The 14983-nt window shown below is 43.2% G+C and overlaps 1 protein-coding gene across 1 annotated transcript in view; it reads right to left on the bottom strand.

Annotated features, from left to right (window-relative positions):
- Positions 1 to 5232: 5232 nt before the first annotated feature.
- The window catches only part of AGBL4 (AGBL carboxypeptidase 4), a 1336770-nt gene continuing 1327019 nt past the window's right edge, over positions 5233 to 14983 (bottom strand). The window contains exons 12-13 of the mRNA XM_004607339.2: positions 12444 to 12540; positions 5233 to 6644 (exon numbers count right to left, since the gene is read on the bottom strand). Of these exons, the coding sequence (XP_004607396.2) occupies positions 6524 to 6644; positions 12444 to 12540 (218 nt within the window). The 3' untranslated portion in view covers positions 5233 to 6523. The remainder of the gene's footprint in view (positions 6645 to 12443; positions 12541 to 14983) is intronic.

Below are 14983 nucleotides of genomic sequence, written 5' to 3'. Positions count from 1 at the left end.
AAAAGGAGGAGGAGGTAAAAAAGGGCTATAGTGACTGCTTGTTGGGGAAGATGGTAAGAATTGGGTGACAAAGGAATTAACCAAGACAGCCAATACCAGGGAAGCAGCAAATTTAGACTGAAGATTGACATGGGATCAGCCAAAAATAAATCTCCAGTCTTTGGGTACAAGCAATTTAAACATCATATAGCTATAGCAGGCATAACAGGGATAACTTTCTGAATCCATCAAGCTTAGCACTGAAGTTTGGGATGTGCAGCTTGTAGTCCTGTCCACACTACTACCATCTATAGACCATCAGCAAGGAATCAATCACAGTGACCTTGGTTTCTTTATCTGTGCAACGTGGAAAATTAACCATGTCCAACATGCACCCTGATTTTGAGAGTAGGAAGTTCTAAACAGCCAAGAGTACTTCAGGAAAGTGCTGTGTTTCAGCTGGCAGAACATGTAATATCAATATTACTCTAGGCAATCCCTGAGAAACTGTATGCAAATAAAAAATAACAGCCTCATTGAAATCTTGCTAAGATTTGTCATTTTATTTCATTTTTGTTTTACTTTTGGGACCACACAATCAGGGATCACTGTGCTGAGGGATTACTCCTGATGGTGCTTGGGAACCCATATGCAGGACTGGTTTTGAACTGGAGTTGGCTGTATGCAAGGCAAGTGTCTTAACCCCTATACTATCTCTCCAGTTCTGTTGTTATTTTAATAAAATCATCTATCTTGCAGACCTAGTCTTGTCAATTCTGCTTCCATTCAGGATGGATTAAAATTGCATTCAACACTTGTCCTCTTTCTCCTTCCTCAGGGAAGAGGGTCTTTGGATTTCACCCCCATCACTTGTTTATTGCACACTCACTGTATCACTGTCACTGTAATCACTGTCATCTCATTGTTCATTTATTTGCTCAAGCGGGCACCAGTAATGTCTCCATTCATCTCTGTCACATGCTAGTGTAGCCCAATGGCATATTGGGGGCTCATTTCAGGGTCAGGGAAATGAGGACTGTCGTTGTTACTGTTTTTTGGCATATCGAGTATGCCACGGGTAGCTTGTCAGGCTCTGCCTTGCAGGCAGGATACTCTTAGTAGCTTGTCAGGCTCTCTGAAAGGGATGGAGGCTTTTGGGGCAGCCTCTAATCGCCTTTACAGGTGTTTCCAGTCTACCAAATGTAAGCTTTTGGTCGACTGGCATGTTGTAACGATTTGCACACTGACAAACATGCACCTGCCCGTGTCTCTGGGCAGCATCTGGGACATCTGCAGCCTCAGGTTGATCTCCTTGAGGTTGATGGGTGGGGGCAGATGTCGACGCTGCAGCCACCACCATGGTTTCTTTATGCTCCGCTGCCACAATTCTGTCCAAATCTTGCAAAACACCGGCGATATCCATCATTGAAGAGTTCTAGCAGGGATCACGGATAGAGTTCCATGGCTGGGGTGCTGAGCTGCACTGTCTAAGGAGAGATGGTGAACTGGGTTCGGGAGAGCGCGAGGGGTTTGGGTGGTGTTTGTGCCATCTTGCCTCTGTCACACTCACTGTCACTGTCATTCCATTGTTCATTGATTTGCTCCAGCAGGCACCAGTAATGTCTCCATTGTTAAGACTTGTTACTGTTTTTGGCATATCAAATATGTTGGGACGGAGGGATGGAGGAATCGAACCCGGGTCGGTCACGTGCAAGGCAAATGCCCTACTTGCTGTGCTATAGCTCCAGTCCATCACACTCAGTCTGCACAAAATCTGCTATGTGTTCTGATAGTTGTTGAGACCACAGTAATGAATAAGACGTAAGTCACTAGCCTGATACTGATTTCTGTATCAGTGACCACTGTATTTTTAGACCCTTCTCTCATTCTTGTCCTTAGGAAGAATTTATATTTCTGTCTTTATCAGCAAGCAAGAAAAAATTCAGTTTCAAGGAAAGGGATTTCCGGGCCTAGCAAACCAGTGAGAGGTGGAACTGGATGGGAGTGGTTGGAGAAAGCAATCTATTCTATGTCAGGTCCTTTATAGATGTTGCTTCTTAAGAACTCTTCACATGAGATCTAATAAATGTTTAAGGACACGATATTGTATTCTTAACTACATGCACTATGTTTTACATAGATGTCATTATATTTATTTCTCACAATAATGGTGTGAAGTAAATATTTCTATTCTCATTTTCCAGTTGAGGATCCTGAGATTACAAAGGCTTACATTTCTTGCTCAAAACCATACAGCCAGTTACCAGAACCAAAATTCCCATTTTAATTAGTATGACTCTTAAACCCTGACTATGCCTAGAAATCCTTCTGTTTCCAGTACAATATCTGCCTTATTATTCTGCATGTCCCATGTCCTGGTATGCATGATCTAATCTGAGCCAAAAGGAAAATGCCTTCTAACCTCAGTGTATTTACTGTGCTCAGGAGGCAGCCATCCAAGGAAGAATTCTGAACAAAACTTAAGGGACAAACTAGGTTCAGTTCATGTGAACCACAAAGAGAGAGTGATAGAATTATTTGCCTGGCATAAATGACCCAAAAGGTGACAATGGGGTGTCTAGAAAATCATAAACCTCTACATGTCAAGGGACAGATACCCAAACCTGCTTGGAGCACCTAGCTTCAAGATAGGAGCAAGGGAAGAAAAGGTGTGGAGATTTCAGCAGCAGGTACTAAAATATCCTGAACTATTTACACACACACCCAGTCTTTCTCTACTTCTGAGTCAGGTCATTATTTACTTGTTATTTTTGTTCTCATTTGTTTTCCTGTTTCGACCTGATTTTACCTGGAGACAACTGAAAAAAGTCTAATGAAAAGGTAGCTGGGTTTGAATCCAGGTTTTCATTAGCCATATATATATATATATATATATACACACACATACATATGTATATATACATACATACACACATATATACATATGTACATACATATATATGTATGTATGCATTCAAACAAGTTATTTAAGAATTTAAAGTTAAAAGAATTTCCAGTTTTCTTGCCTGAAAAATGAAGAAAATGATACTTACCTCAAGAAACTGTTAGGTCTATTAAATGAAGCAATAGATACAGAGGCATTTAACAGTATGAATGGCATGTAATAAATGTTGAATAAGTATCAGCCAAATGTATGACTTCATGCTCACTAAATATTAATCACTTCAATTTTCTACGTTTGGCATGGCACACAGTTTAGGTCCTCAGGTGTGGAGGTGAACTGAACCCAGTGAAAGGACATTACCTTACTCTATGGCTCTTCCCCACTCACATAGAGAAAGCCCCTATCTAAAGTTCCTTGCTGCAGTAGGTGTAGACTACATCATCAGTGGTAGTTACCATGGTGCCTCAAGCTTCTCTATCACTGGTGGAGGATTACTAGACCTTTGCATCTATCTCTGAGTGTCTGGACTGATACTGAGCAAAATTGATGTTGAGAATGGTGGAGAACCAGGCAGAGTCTGAGAATGTCCTACACGCCCACTCTTCCTTTTTACAGAGTCATCCCACTCTCCTCAGAATTGCACAGAGCATTAATTTGTTAGCTGGTTTTCCTGATGTGTGGCTCCATCCTGGAAGGAAGTGAGCGGGCAAGGAGAGAGCCTAGAGAGCCCCAGGATGGTGCTGGTTGCAGCCTGGTGCTGTCCTCCTTCCTGTGCTGAAACACTTCCTCTCTAATGAGAACATAACAACAACCTGGCTCAAGACAACTAGGGAATGGCTGAGTGGGCCAAAGCCTACTGGTGACTCCCAGTCTGTTGTTCAGTTCTTTCCTCTCTGCTATGCCAGTGTGGAGAAACATATGGTCATATCATCTCCCTTATATACATGAAATTTTCCTCTCTGAAGAAATGGCTATTAGCTAAAGCATGTATGCTGTTTAGAGATACCTAATGTTGCCTGCTTAGCATGCAATAACATTTTTATAGTCTAAATACCATTTGAAAATCTTCAGAAAGGTAACCTCCTTCCTCACATAATTTATCTCTAACAATCTACCACAGCATTCCCTTATAGATGGAGCCCCTATACTTCCTCCTCTCTAAAAAATGTTTAATAAGACTTTGCTTGCATCCATCTGATGATAGGGAGTTCACTGCCTCCCAACAGAGCCCATTATAAGGTTAGCCACTCCATTAGCTCAGAAATTTTCCTCAAATTTGAGTTTAAAGTCCTACTGAGACATCATATCAGGATTTGGTCCATATCTTTGGCAACATAGAATAAATTTGCTTCTTGGGGCCAAAGTGATAGTATATTGGGTAAGGCACCTGCACTGCAGGCAGCCAACCAAGGTTAAATCCTGGTACCACCAGGAGTGATCCCTGAGAGCAAAGTCAGGAGTAAGCCCTGAGTACTACTTTGGGGTATGGCCCCCAAACAAACAAACAAAAATAAATGAATAGTTTGCTTCTTCTGGACAAAAGGCTGTTTAAGGTATCTCTTCTACTCTTTAACATTGTAATTTTGCTTTTTTACTCTTACCCTCTTTTATCTTTCATCTCAAGGACAAATATCTCCTCATTCTTTTCTAATGGGAAATAACTTACTGACACTTTGCCAAGCTGGCCGTATTCCAAAGGATTATAGCGACGACTCAGTAAGTACTTTGGCTGACATTTTACATTACCTAAATTCACAAACCTAGACAATTACTGCACTAAAATAGGTATTACTATTTTCATTTTACAGATAAGGAAACCAAGATTCAGAGAGGTTAAATAACTTGCCCAAGGTCACACCAACATGAAGAAATAGAATCAGATTTTGAGTGCAGCATTAGAAACAGCTTTGCTTGGCTGCAAACCACTTAAACCACCATCATACCATCTACTTGCGTGGCCTGTGATCCAGCTCATCCGTGCAATTTTTAAAAATAGGACCTAAATATGATCACAGCATTATAGAAATGGTAGGGATGTGACCAGATAAGAATAACTTGGGCCATGATTTCCATGATTTGTGCAGTCTGCCTTTATTCATGCTATCCCAAGTGATGCTAGTGTTTCCAAGCGACTTGACACACTTGACAACATGTGTGCACGTTGAATTGTTGCAGTCAAGTAAATTCCTCAGGAACCTGATAGCAACTGTTGAGAAGTCAGGTCCGCACTGTTCTTATCTTGGTGACAGAGAGCATGACCTCCAAGTAAGGGTGATACCAAATGGGGCTGATAGCTCTTGAGGGAGTGGGAGACATGCAGGAAACAATGCCAAGAATACTCCAAGGAGCAAGCTGTATAAATACTTTATTTATGTTCCTCTGGGCAACAAGAAGCCAGGGGGAGTATATACAACACAACATTTGTTGCCAACTAACAAATGGTTCTTTGTTATCTTTTCCAAAAACCAATAAGCAAAGGGAAACTAAGATTTGCTCTCAATTTTTTTTGACAAATTTAGAAAAATCTCAAACTCAAAGAAAACAATGTGTAACAGGAGCTTTTTTGCTAAAGGCCCTATCTCCCCTGAGCTTGCCTTCCTCTTCCTATCTCCTAATCCTCATTTACGGGAGGTCATTTTAATTAGCGGGCTGTCATGGTGACTCAGCCTGCTGCTATACAGACAGGAAGGGAGCTGCCTCCCTGGACCCATTCATCATACAAAGGCACTTTACTCTTCAGAAAAATGCACAATATTTTGCTTGCCCCACCCTGGGAATTGCTACTGCTGCTGTTTCATTTTATCATTTTGACCTGTCCGAGACTGCATTCTTTTGTCTTTTGCATATGCCTTAGGTGGCAATCAGCAGCCAGCCCCAGCTGAGAAGTTAGCAATACCCACCTCTTTGGTAGGCAGGTTTGACCCCTGACACAGAAATGCATCATATTTTTATTCTCCAGAATGAGTGACTGTTTTGTCTTTGGAACTAAGGTTTTAAACTACCCAGGTTATTGGGAAATAGCTTTCAAGATCATTTTCTAAAGGTGCATCCTGAGACTTGAGGAATAGGAAGCATGCAGCTCACAAATGCATTGACCATGCACCTAACACCACAGTAATTTTTAAAACTCTGTCTCATTGTTGAAAACAGTCTTTGGACTGTACATGTGGTTGAAGTTGTTTGGGATCAATGAGGTGGATGATGCATTTCTAACTGTTAACAGCCAGAGGTTATTTAAAAGGTAACCTACTAAAGTCACTATATAACTTAAAAAATTAGGGAGCTTTAAAAGCACTGACCTGAGATGTGTCAAACCTTTTAAAAGGGGTGTATAGGTTTTCCTATTTCCTGGAAGAATCTCCATGCCATGGAAGAAAGCTCCTGCACCTGCCTGGAGTCCCCTATTTTGTTCCTGAGCCTTAAGCTGAAGTTTCACAATTGATTTTTCCATTGGTAAAAGGGAAAAAAGTCAATGATGAAATTTCTCATTCCCCCTTTCTGTTTTACTAGCTTATTAATTATCCCAACAATTCTTATCTTAGAAACTAGAGATGAGTGATTAACTTTACACACATTCCCACCCCCATCAGGAAATGCACATCTGCCTCCACAAGACTTCTCTGGATCAATCTCATGTTTTTAAAAAGAATTTGAAGGGTCTTTGTGGTTCACTGAATTCTTCTTGTCCTCTTTGCCATTGGGACAGCTGCTGGCCGAGTCCCGCAGAGGTGTGTGCTTGTAGGAAGGGGGTTTTTCTTTCCTGCAAAGGTGGAGATAACAGAAAGAGAGAAGAAAGACAGCACATATACATACTGTACCAAAAGCATCTTGTGTCTGTCTATCTCCCCTGCAGGCCTGTGACCTCTTAAGAGCAAAGTCCTGATTGTCAGCTTCTTGAACCCAGGAACCCTGTCCTGCCAGCTCCATGAACATTAGATTAATTGATGGATATACTGTGTCTTTCTGGTTCTGAAGACAACCTAACATTTGTGCAGATTCAATACCTGTGCCTTTCCATTGCCCCTCACCCACTCAATTCATTTCAAGATGGGAGGAGGATGTACACAGAGAAGAATTATGGCTTGGGAGAGCCTTATGTCTAATCAGCAGGACTCTGGGTCCTTTTTATATCCTTCAGTATAGTCTCATTATGGAATTCATTAGTGTATCTGTCCCTCCACAAATACAAGTTTGGGGGATCTTGAATATCATATTTGGGTCTGGTTTGTCTCACCGTTCCAGCACTCAGCACATAAAACAATATCCTTAAATACTGATTTTCTATAGTTGTTCACCATTTTGTTCATGCACTAGACTTGTGGCCAATTTTATCCATTTTTGCATTTACTCTCATATGGTAATTTGTGTGGTTAAGTGATCAATTTATTTTTGCATTAGACTAAGGTTTATTTGCACTAGAAAGAGAGGGTTTTAAAACCTGAAAGAATTGAAGACCCAGTACACTGTGTATCTGAAAGGTATGACCTTAGACAAGTCATTTAACTTCTCTGAGTTTTGTTTGCAAACTAGGGATAAAATATCCCAGTTTTGTTTGTGAGTTTAGGTGAGATAATGGGAGTAAATGCACCTCATGTCCCATCACTTTCAGAGACATGGTGGTAGATGCTAGGCATGAGACTACACTCTAGTAGAGACCGTTGCATTAAATAAAAGTACACAAAACAATCAAGAACTACAACACAGAGCAGAGTACAATATACCGAGCATAATACAATACAGTGCCATCACTATGGGGATATCAGGTCTGTTTAAATTAAGATTGACGTGATTTCTGGTCACCCATCATATTCTGACCTTGAAGTATCCATTTTCTTCATTTTTGATGAGGAGGGTCAGGTAAAGATGAAATGGGTGAAAGAACACCCAATAATTACCTCTCCTTGTCATATTTTGGGCATTGGGAAGCCTTGCCACCTGAAATTCCTTGCTCACTTAGGACCCTGCTAACACAACACATCTGTCTAGCACAGGGGAAATATATCTTGCCCTCATGACCCATCAACAGCCTGAAACTCGTGCTGAAATGTAGCTTAGAAATGATGTGACCTTGAGTCCTCCCTTCCCAGAGGCCCCATTTCTTCATTTCTAAAAATAGGAGCAAAGAGCCCTTGTCCTTCCTACAACATAGGTTTTGAGAACAAAGGGTTGGGGAAGCGCTTTATGAATTCCTATGTCATTGATGAGTACAGTACTCAATACAAATAAGGCACAAAGGAAATAAGGTGCTCATGGTATTTTTGGTGGGGTAGTTGGGGAATACATGACGTTGATTTCTTGTAAAGAAAGGCTGGGTTTTATCACCAGCAGGGCAGCTGAAGTGATTAATCGTGGCCCAGTAGAAAGCATGCGGTGATGAGTGCTGTCACTGAGCCTAAGAGCATGTGAGACCAAAGGCAGAGACATAGTGGTATTTGGGCCAAGGGTAGGGGATTCTAGGTATGCTAAAGGTGACTTTAGGCTATGCTATTTCCCATCATGCCACATCTTCCTCTCCCATTCACCTCCTTGGGGAAGCTCAGTCCCAGAAACCTAGCCCCATTTTTCTACAACTTTTTGGGTTTTGTTTTGTTTAGTTTTGGGTATTTTGGGTCATATTGGTGGTACTCAGGGATTACTCATGACTCTGCATTCAGGAATTACTATTATCTGTGCTCAGGGGACCATATGGGATGTCAGGGATCAAACCTAGGTTGGCCGTGTGCACAGCAAATGTCCTACCCACTGTACTATCGCTCTGGCCCCCAATGCTTTGTACCTTCCCCCTCAGCACACCACTTTCTAGGAGTTCTTTGCCCTCATCTGCTTCCTTCAGGAGGGCTATAAGTTAATATTTTATTTTCCCTGTAATTTCTGTGAGAAACATAGATGTGGGATTGGAGGGGGTGCTTGTGAAGTGTTTGATGAACAGAAATCAACTTTTAGTCTTATTTTAATCTCCCTGGTTCTCAGCTTCCAGACCTGAGTGTTCCCTTTGAATCTTTCTGGATCTTTTCATACTCTATTTATTCTATTTCATGCATTTAATTCTATATATTCCGTATTTATTTATTTGATATTTTTTCATAGAGGTCATAGTCAGCAGTACTGGAGGTTGTCAGAGTCTCAAAGGCTATGGCTGGTAGTGCTCAAGTGTCTGTGCAGTACACAGAGTAAACTTGAGCCTTGCATGTGCCAACCATGCATTGTACCAGGTGAGCTACCTCTTCAGCCTATACATCCTTTAAAACCAAGTGCTAACCCCACTTCTTCCCTGAAACCTTCTCTGGGCCTCTTGTTGGCTCCAAGTGCTTGCTGAATGGTGTAGAAAGACCGTGTCTGATAAGATCTCACCTTCTTCCACATAAAGGGGTTGAAATAGAAGGTTCTAAGTGGTTTTGTCAATCCTACTGTTTTAATTCCAGTTATGTCCAGGGCTCTTTTGGGACTTTCTCTGTGCTAGGCACTGCACAAGGCATTTGGGACACAGCAGTGACCAGGAGAACTCCATAAGGAGCTCTTGGAGTTCTTATTGGTGGAGAAGGCCAGCGTGAAATGATACCATGATAATGCACCTTGGGATGCACCAGGTCAGACGACCAAATAAGGCAGTTGAGAAGCCAGCAGAGGGCAAGTTGTTCTCTGGGTGGTCAGCAACAATGCACAAAGACCTGGTATATAGACTGGGCAGTGAAAGAGAAATAGGAGTTGACCATCTCAAATAATTCCAGGAAGAGAAGAAATGGGAACAAAGACACGGGAGCATGATAGGAGTTGGCACTCAGGTTGAAGCTCAGGCATGAGGTGGTTTCGAGCAGGAGGGTATAGAGATGCACACAAGAGAGAGGGATGAACCACAACACCCAAAAGTAGAGAGAGAACAAAAGGGAATGCCCTGCCACAGAGGCGGAGTGGGGTGGGGGGAATGGGATGGGGGTGTGGAAGTGATACTGGGGTCATCAGTGGAGGAGAATGGGCACTGGTGGAGGGATGAGTGCTCGAGCATTGTATGACTGAAACACAAGCACAAAAATATGTAAATATGTAACTGTAACCTCATGGTGATTCATTAATAAAAAAATAATAAATTTTAAAAAAGAGAGAGAGAGAGAGAGAGGGCTGTGTAGGGAGACTGAGCATGAAGCCTAACGTGTGGCCAGGACCTTGGATAGCAGCAAGGGGTGAAAGGGGAGGGAACAGAACACTACAGGAAGGTAGCAGGAGCCATGGAAGGTTTTGTAGAGTTATACAATAGGATTCCACCTGAGCGTTTCTACACCCTGTTTTGTAGTGTGATGGTTACATCGTGTGTTTCTGCCTTTCTTTTCCATATTTCTGGAATCTTGAGGGGCAAGAGCCTGACACATGGTGGGCCCCAGAGTGTGGAATAGCAGATGATTCTCTATGCCACATGAACATGAACCCCCTGACACGGTGCCAGTCCCCCAATCATCTTCTGCTCTGTCTCTCCCCCGAGGCTCCCCTGACCTTCCCTATTCCTGCCTGGTTTCTACACATTAGGATGAGTATTATGAGATTTTAGTCCTATGACTGTGTCACTGTCTCAGCTGTGGCCATCAATTCCTTGTCTCCTGAGCCTGTACTCTCATGCTCATATTGCTGGCTCTCCTCTGGGACCTGTTCTGAAGGGTGGTTCAGTGCCCAGGGTGCCAACAGGCTTTTGCCAGCATGTGGGTGGAAACTGACATAATTATCCACAGAGATGAGAGAAAACAAGGAAGCATTTTGAGTCAAAATATGTATCTACTTTTCCGTTAAAATCGGAACTGCTCTTTCACTTATGCTCTATGATGCTTGAGTGGCAAACAATCCAAAAAAGACGATGTATTCCTTAAAGTGCCCCATCAGAACCTTGCATCCATCCAGCAGGCTCTTGGAAGAGAGTGGCTGACCAATGGTGAGCTGAGTGGCAGCCTGGTATGAGGAGACAGGGGAATGGGGAGAACTGGGGAGTAATCATTGTTTTCTTACTTTAAGGATAGGTGCAATTAACTCAAGTGAATTTGTGATAAATGAGCTCACCAGGTCTGTTATAATAAGAATTCCAAGGCTGAGGGTAAAAGGTCCCATGAAGAGTTGAAATCAGGGTGCTGAGAAGGCCCCTGCTTCCTTCAGACCCAACTTCCAAAGATCCTACTAAACCTGCCCCTTATTCTTTACTAGCTGCTGCTGGGCTGTCAAGCTGAGCTCTACTCCCACCTCTGACCAACCTGTCTGCTCCCTGGACTTCAACTCCATTCCTGTGTCAGGGGAGGAGATCTAGATAGTGCTAAGGTCCCCCTGAGTGGCAGCCCCATTTCACTGGTCTGTGACACTGTCACAGGCAAGAAAAAAAGTGGCCAAGGATCAAGATAATTTCATTCAGGCTGACAGAAGACCCAAAAGAGACAATCCCCAAATTAACTTGTAAATGAGATTCTCAGAAGTCTTTTGAGTCTTATGAAGCTTTACATTTTTAAAGAACTTGAACCAATCAAGAATGACTTATAAGAATTAACTGAGCATTTTTTTTCTCTAGAGGAGAGCTCCCCAAAGGCATGGGTCATGCCTTCATTATTTAATCATCTCATATCCCCAGCTTTTGGCCCCCAAGCCTGGTATAAAGCATTGTTGCACTGTAGTGGCAGAGGAATGTATGTACGCATGCTCAGAATGGCACAGACACAATCAGGCACAGAGCAGAGAAAGACTGAGCCTCCTGCAAGAGCAGCTAACCCAGGAGCATGAGAGGCACAGTGACTCTGGAGAGATAGTGATAAAGATGGGTATGAATTAGGTGACAACGTCATGCAGACAGTGCAAGCAGCTAGAGTTCAAAGACACAGAACTCATGGTTTGATGGACTTTCAGGCACTCTGTCTAGCCACGACTCATCTTTAATGCTCCTTTAGAGGTGACTGTCTTATCCCAAACTTCAGAGAAAAAGGTTTTAGGAGTGAAGATAGTTAACTAAGTTCCCACAACTAGCATGAACCTGAGGCAGAACTCGAACCCAAATTGAGAGTAAAGAATGGCTTCTCACTAGAGGCAAGCTTAGCTGGACAGTCCAACTTTGAAATCCCAAAGGCCCCAAATCAAATCTTGCCTCTTCCCAAGCACTGATGTCATGCCCTTCTCTTCCCCTTTCTGAGCTGCCTTTTCCTCATGTGTAATATGAGGACTATCATCTCAATGAGGAATATACTAGATCATTTGTACAAACTACTCAATTACTGGGCTGGATAAATAACTGAACATTGATGAGGTGTCTAATTGCATAGAAAGGAAGGTGTGTCAGTACAAAGACCCTGGGGCAAAAAAAAAGTCAAGGTCACAATAAGGTCATAGGGAAGACTGGTCTGGCAGGGCAAGCATAGGGCACTGGATCTCTTCACAGGGAACAGGAAATGAATCCAAAAGCTAGGCTAGGGGCCAGCACATTCATTGTCAAATGCCCACAGGGTTCAGCTCCAGGAGGCATAGTGCCCTCCAGAAAGAGATTCATTCCCTGAACTTCTCTCCTCATAAAACTGAAGCCCCACTTCTCTGCTCTGCCACTTACCTCAGCTTCGGCATAGGAATCGCCACTTTCTCCGCCATGGGGTTCAGCCTGTAATAATCCAAAAACGTTCTCGCCACATTCCTTCCCAGTTTCATATCTGCAAGTATGTGTGTTAAGGAGTAAGTCTGAAAAGAGTCTGAGACAGCAAGCAGAGGACTAGTCATAAAAATGATAACTGTAATCAAAGTAGCAGCACCGCTCACCGCTGAGCTTTCTTCAGAAAACCTTAACAGCACTATTATTTTTCTCCATTTACAGGAAACTAAAGTGCATGGAAATTAAATTATTTGCCCAGATTCAAAGAATGGGGAGGGGAGGAGCCAGGAGCCAGATGCAGGTAGTCAGAGCTCAAAGGTCACAGCTTTTAGGACACACTTCATGCCTTTGGGAAAGGCCATGGTCTGCCCTAGATGTAGGCAGATAAGCAAAGCCTCAGGCCGGTTTGATGCTGAAGAATCAATCATCCGCTTTAGTAACCTCTAGAGAAAGGATACACTTCTACCACCCTAAATAATGTCCCCATTACAGTCCCTGGGGAAGGGAAAGAGCTAACTCTTCATATTGATCTTGAGCACTTTAAAAGACATACAACAATCAACTATTCAACAACACAAGTACCTACTTCTCTGTACATTTTATTTTATCCCTCTAGACCTTCACATGAGTCGTTTCCCCTGACTGCAGAAAGGGGAAAAAGCAGAAAAGCCTCTGCTTTTCTAATTTACATCCACCAATTCTCTGATTAGGTGACACTGCTTTTATAAAGATTTCTGTGATACTCTACAGGACTATGACCATGACCAGTGCCCTTGCCCACACTTCATGCCTTCTGAAGTGACTGCATTCAGAGCACTTGTCACTGGCCTTGTCTCTGAAAATCTGCCACCAATTCTCACCCATAGAACCTTCTATCTTTTGAGTTGGTTCCCTTCTCTCCAGTCTCCTGCTGTCCTTTTTGTATGAAAGCCCAGCACCTTCTTTCCTCTGGATTATGGTCATTCAGTTCTAAAGTGCTTCTCTGCCATAGAATTACCTATCTCTATGCCGTTTGCTACAAGATAGCCACAGAGGGTGATCTATAGTGCAGATCTGACCATGCCACCCCACTTAAGAACTCTTTGTGCTTCTGCTGCTTTTAAACTGTTTGGAACAGTTGACTAGTTCATTCACAGAGGGGTCCCTGATTACTTGCCCAGTATTATGCTTGTAATTCCCACCCCTACCCTTGCCCATCGTACTCCAGAAGTTCTGAGTCTTTTGCCCATATCATTCCAGCTCCCAGACCATGTTCCCTGACTCCTCTGTCTCCAGAGCCATATCCTCAGTTTCCAGACACCTGAGTATCCTTGTCACATCCCTAGAGTCTTGGCCACTACTCCACTCAAGGTCAAGGTCAGGGAACTGATGCAGTTGGGGAAGAATAGTTAAGTGAGTTCTTATCATAGTGTTGTTCAGCTGGGGATGAACATGACTTGGGACACAAAAATTAGCATTTATGAAGTACCCACTGTGTGCTTTGCACCATGGTAGGCACCTTGTTTATAAGTGCATTTTAATTTTCAAAACAGCCCAGGGAGAAAGGTATTTTTGTTTCCCCTTTTTTCTGAAAGTTACAGAACTTGTCCAAAGTCATACAACCAGCAATGGCAGAGTCAGGACTGCAATTCAGGAATGTCTGCCTCCAATTTCGTGAGCTTCTACCCCCCCTGGGCTGTTTCCCAACTTGAAGGCACCTTTCCTGTCACAGGCTGAGTCATCCCAGACCAGAGCCTTGTGGGGGAAGGAAAAACACCAGACGACTTGTTTATGACAATGACAAGTGCCGCAGACTCACTGTGCTCTGGGCCTGCCACCTGCTTTCTTCCACTGAATATGACTGACCTTCACTGTCCTCTTCATTGGGAACTCCACAAGCTGGCATTGGCCATGGGCTGTCTGGCCAGCAGACCTGAGAGGCTATCTCACCGCCAGGGTCTGAAGAGGCAGCTGGCTGTGTTAACTGAGCCAGGCTCTGGTCCACTTCAGGAGAACAGATCCCAGTTTGCATGCCAACAGTAAGAGTCACAAGTGTTCATGGGTCAGGAGGTAATGGGAAGGAGAGGTCTCCTGAGCCTGCTGGTTTAAAAGCTGCAGCAGAAGGTTTGGAATCCACTGTACCTAAGCCAAATCCTGGCTCTGCCACAGACTGGAAACAGCAGTAGCAGGTCAAATATACCAAAGCTGTATCCAATTCACGTGATGGTCTGTGATGTGACCTTGTAGACTTGTGACTCACTTGTAATCAAAAGAAGGGTGACTAACCAAAGCAGTAGAGGTGATTTCTGTGGAGAGGTTAGAAAGGGTGATTCCTGAGTGCTGGAATCCTTGAACTGAAGGCCCCGAATCTACTTGTCAGCAATTGGATTTCCCTGAAATCATCATATTTGAGGAAAGCCAGACTAGCTATAGAGAGAACCCGAAGGAGGGGACAGGACAGAGACAAAGAGATAGAGGGTGGGGAGAAAGAAGAAAAAGAAGGGAGGAGATATAGGAGGAAGGGA

The sequence above is a fragment of the Sorex araneus genome, chromosome 5, assembly GCF_027595985.1.
Source record: "Sorex araneus isolate mSorAra2 chromosome 5, mSorAra2.pri, whole genome shotgun sequence".
Lineage (NCBI taxonomy): Eukaryota > Metazoa > Chordata > Mammalia > Eulipotyphla > Soricidae > Sorex > Sorex araneus.
This window is presented reverse-complemented; position numbering and strand designations above follow the sequence as displayed.